We start from the raw sequence: 4767 nt of genomic DNA on the forward strand, positions 1-4767 counted from the left end.
ATATATATATATATATATATATATATATATATATGTGTGTGTGTGTGTGTGTGTGTGTTTATGTTGAGTTATAATAAAAATTATTTAACATTAAATGGAAGGAGTACTCAATACTTTGGTGAAATACATATCATTGCACTTTTCCAAGAAGAGGAGTGGCAGTGACTTTGAAATTTCAGTCTGCTAGTCTTCATAGGACAGTTTGACAAAATCTAGCAGGCCAAAGCTTCAAAGTCACTGTCACTCCTCTTCCTATATATGTATACATTTGTATATATCTTTTTTTTTCTTTACAGTCTTTCTATTGTAGCTACAGATTTAAATGCAGGGATTGAAATTGAGTTGCGGAAGTGTTTGGTACAGCGTTTATCGAAAGGTGTTGACTGCATTGGTAGCGGAAATGTTGTTAGCTTAACTTCTAGGTGAATATTGAAATGTTCTTTTTTAAATTCATGAGGATTTAGATTTTGAAATATTTTAATGGAATTTTCACTCTTTGGATTATGGATAAGCTCCGTAAAATTTCTTTTCTTTACCTTCATCCAAACTTTAGTTATAATTATTTCTTTTGGTGAGGCATAATACCATCTCTTACCAAAAGATTCCCACAGTGATATGAAACCTGGTACTATGCGGTTGCCAAGCGATCTTCTTAACCATGCAATCATTCCTGCTTTCTTCAAATCTTTCTGATACTTGTAAATGTCAATACATTCTTAATTATTATAACTAGCAAAAAGACTGCCTTCCTGGTAGTTTTCTGCTGGTCACTAAATGATATTTACACATCTGATTCCCAACTTGTTTCATTTTACTGATATGTTACCATTAATTTTCTTCTGTATCCTTTATTAGTCTAATGCTGTAGTGAATAGAAATTACTTTCATGTTTGAATTGAGTAGTTGAAATCTTCAATAATAAAAGATGCTTGAAAACCAATTTTGATACAAAAATATATATTACAATTGGAATTTATAAGAATTTTCTAGATAATATAGACTTTAATAATTGCTTTCCTTTAGTAAAAGTTATATACTCCAAGCTAATTAATAAACAGCTTTCTTTATCACATAGATAGATGTACACTTATTAACTCTAGTACTTTGCTCAGCTCCACAATAACATTTCTCTCAGATTCTGATTGAAACTTAAATTCGGTCAGTCATTGTAGAAATCTCAGAATTCTGTTTGGTTGACTAATTCATACTTTAAATTAAGGATCAGATCTCCACTCTTAGACAAAGGACAGGACTCTACCTGTCCAGCTAAATATTGATCCATTTCACAGTAGAGTAGCTGAGAGTCCTGTTGTTTAGCTCTACCTCAGCATTGATATGTGACATTCCATCCATGACTACCCTCTCTTTTTCTTTATCAAGGACAACTTTAAAAATAACATTGTCTTCTTTTGACTTGCCTGCTATTTCTAGCTGGTAGTATAACCATTCTGTGAATTTATTTATTATTTATTTAATTTCATACATGATTCATTTTTGTTTCAATTTTATAAAAAAGAAATAAATTCTTTTTCAGTGAAAATTCAGATTTTCCATCAGTCTGCTATTATTGTCTATGGAAATCTGATTCAAATCCTGCCTGCAAAAGTACACCGGTGCTACCCCCATCACCAAAATCTCGGACAACATCTACTGGAGATTATTTAGTATGTTTCCTGTTTAGTCAAGAAGATTCACTTGAACAATATCCTTTACTATTAACTTGTTGTGTCCATCTTCTCTTTCTAGTATTTTTATTCTCTTTCTTTTGCATTGAGTTAAACATGAATTTTTGGAGTTATTTTCCGTTTTGTTTTCTCTTTTAATTACAGAGACTAATGGTTCTTTGAACTTAGTGATTTAGCTTCCTATTAAAGGACTGGATGCGGAATGGCTCTGTCCTACATAATGTATACATGTGTGTTGGTTTGTTTGTGTCTCCTTATCTTGACATTGTGCAATAGTTGTAAGCAAGCATCATCTCTATGGTAGAAGACACTTGTCTACAATGTCATGTAGAGGGAATGAACCTGGAACCACATATTTGCAAAACAAATTTCATAATTATGCAGCCATGTTTATGTACCTATGCAATATCAAATACCATTTACAATACAATCTCAGCTGTGAATTCATAATCTGTTAATATTTGTTATTCGTTTTCTTGATCATATTTGCTTTGAAGGAACGGAAACAAAATTCAGAGGACTGTTCTTATTGGAGACAAGACAACCTTTCTTGTACTGGTGCCAGAATAAAATGTACCCCGTACACTTAGTAAGGTAGTTGACAAACAAAGGCAATATAGATAGTAGTCTCTTTTTATCTGGCTGTTGATATGACAACTTCTCTAGTGCTGTTACCACAATAATATGCACCCAGTACACTCTGTAAGTAATTGATAAACAAAAACATCATAGAGGGTGGACTTTATGGTCTAGATGAGGACAGCAATCCTTCTAGTGCTGGTGCCACATTAAAATACACCTAGTACATTCTGTATAGTGGTTGGTGTTAGAAGGCTATGCAATTGTAGAAACCATAGCAAAAATGAAGTATAGGGGTAAGATATGATCCTTTGATTTGCTTTTGAGGACAATCATCTGAATAAGAATGGATATGAAAATCTGTTCAACCTATGCCAGACTGGAAATGTCATAGAACAATGATGATGATTACAACACCGTTAAAAGTATTGGAACACATAGGAATCTGTTCCTGATAAACTGAAGGCCTTCTTTTATTTATAGAATTTAACATAATCATCATCTTATGCAATGAAAGAATTATAGAATCAGGTGTTGCACATCATCATCATTTAATGTCCATTTTCCATGCTGGCATGGGTTGGACGGCTTGACTGAGGTCTGGAGATCCAGCGGCTGCACCAGGCTCCAATCTGATCTAGCAAGGTTTCTACAGCTGGATGACCTTCCTAATGCCAACCACTCCGAGAGTGTAGCAGGTGCTTTTTATGTGCCACCGGCACAGGAGCCAGTCAGGCGGGCCTGGCATCAATCATGTTCGGATAGTGCTTTTTACATGCCACCGGCATGGGGGCTAGTCAGGGGGTACTGGCATCAGCCATATTTGGCACAACATTTTATTATTCATCTCAATTGTCTTGACTTAACGAACTGTTTGAAGATCCATCAATATTGATATTTAACCCTTTAGCATTCAGATTACTGTCAAATGCAATGCATTTTTATTCACATTGTTTTTGAATTAATCATGTATTACTTCATAACTTCAAGAGTTCAATAATGTGATTGTATATTTTAAGAATGACATTGCAGGTAGGTGTGAGAGGCCAAATCTGGCCAGTTTGAACACAAGTAGAACACAGGTAAAATATTTCAGCTGGATGTGACCGGATTAACTGCTAAAGGGTTAAACAGTTATTTTTTTTCTTTTGTCTGCAAAAAAAAAATAAATAAATAAAATCAGAGAGTAATTGATAAATTAATCACGCATTATTACAGATTTCTATACAACCATCTACATCCTTTGATTCTCCTTAACAATTGCCTACCTTTCGTGTTGATCTTGATGATTATAGTGGAGGTGTTCTACAATACCTTGATGCTGAGGTAATATAGTCACTCATATTTTATGATCTTTGAAACTAAACCAACATAAATGTGTATGAATAATTTAGATGTTTTGTCTTCAGGTTATTTCTTTTGTTTTGTTTTGTTTTGTTTGTTTTTGTTGCATCTTGTAACTTAATTAATTTCTTACACTCCACATTAGTGTGACTTTTGTAGTTTTTGTTTTATATATATCAGAATGTATTTATCTGGTTTTTGTTTGTATTGCTAACTCAGAGAAATGGCTTGTTATGACAGAATAGAAAGTAATTTGCTTGTCTAATTTAGTGTGAAACCTTGTATTGTTTATATCTATAAATACACACAGACACACATAATATATATATGTATATACTTTATTAAAAAGCAACAAAAATAACACAAAAACGGTTACTCAGATTTTCCCGTTCCCGTTCGTCAGACAGCTTTGTTTAGAATGGAACAAGATCAAGTTATATGCAGAAACACAATTACTTTGATAGATACACATTTGAAAATGGTTTTGTTTCATTGGTCCTTTCAACTAACGGTCTTTTCAATAATCAGTTGCATAAAATAACAAATTGCAGTATAAAATCATATTATTATAAAAATCAAAGAAGACCTTAAATCAAAAATAGCTTATAAAGAAGGGCAGAGCCTGACTACCCAGAGTAAATAATTAGCTGTAAAATATTAATAAATTAATTCAAAATTTTAATTTATTAATTGATTAATATTTTACAGTTAATTATTTACCCTAGGTATTCAGGCTCTGTCCTTCTTCATAAGCTATTTTTGATTTAAGGTTTTCGTTAATTTTTATAATAATATGATTTTATACCACAATTTGTTATTGCATGCAATCAGATTGGAGCCTGGTGTAGCCATCTGGTTTCACCAGTCCTCAGTCAAATCGTCCAACCCATGCTAGCATGGAAAGCGGACGTTAAACGATGATGATGATGATGCAACCGGTTATTGAAAGGATCAATGAAACAAAACCATTTTCAATTGTGTATCTATCAAACTAATTGTATATTTTTGCTTATAACCTTATTTTTGTTCCATTCTAAACAAAATTTGAAACAGCGAAAATGTATTCAGGTGGTCATTTTAACATTAATGACGAACAGGAACGTGAAACTCTGAGTAACAGTTTTTGTGATATTTTTGCTGCTTTTTAATAAAGCATATT

The 4767-nt window shown here is 32.7% G+C and overlaps 1 protein-coding gene across 3 annotated transcripts in view; it reads left to right on the forward strand.

The window, feature by feature from the left end:
• The window catches only part of LOC106875138 (protein Njmu-R1), a 30503-nt gene that overhangs the window by 5043 nt on the left and 20693 nt on the right, over positions 1–4767 (forward strand). For all 3 annotated transcript variants that reach the window (XM_052968633.1, XM_052968634.1, XM_052968635.1), the window contains exons 3-5: positions 297–422; positions 1535–1702; positions 3533–3590. In XM_052968633.1, the coding sequence (XP_052824593.1) occupies positions 297–422; positions 1535–1702; positions 3533–3590 (352 nt within the window). The remainder of the gene's footprint in view (positions 1–296; positions 423–1534; positions 1703–3532; positions 3591–4767) is intronic.

This window comes from Octopus bimaculoides, chromosome 6, assembly GCF_001194135.2.
Source record: "Octopus bimaculoides isolate UCB-OBI-ISO-001 chromosome 6, ASM119413v2, whole genome shotgun sequence".
Taxonomy (NCBI): Eukaryota; Metazoa; Mollusca; class Cephalopoda; order Octopoda; family Octopodidae; genus Octopus; species Octopus bimaculoides.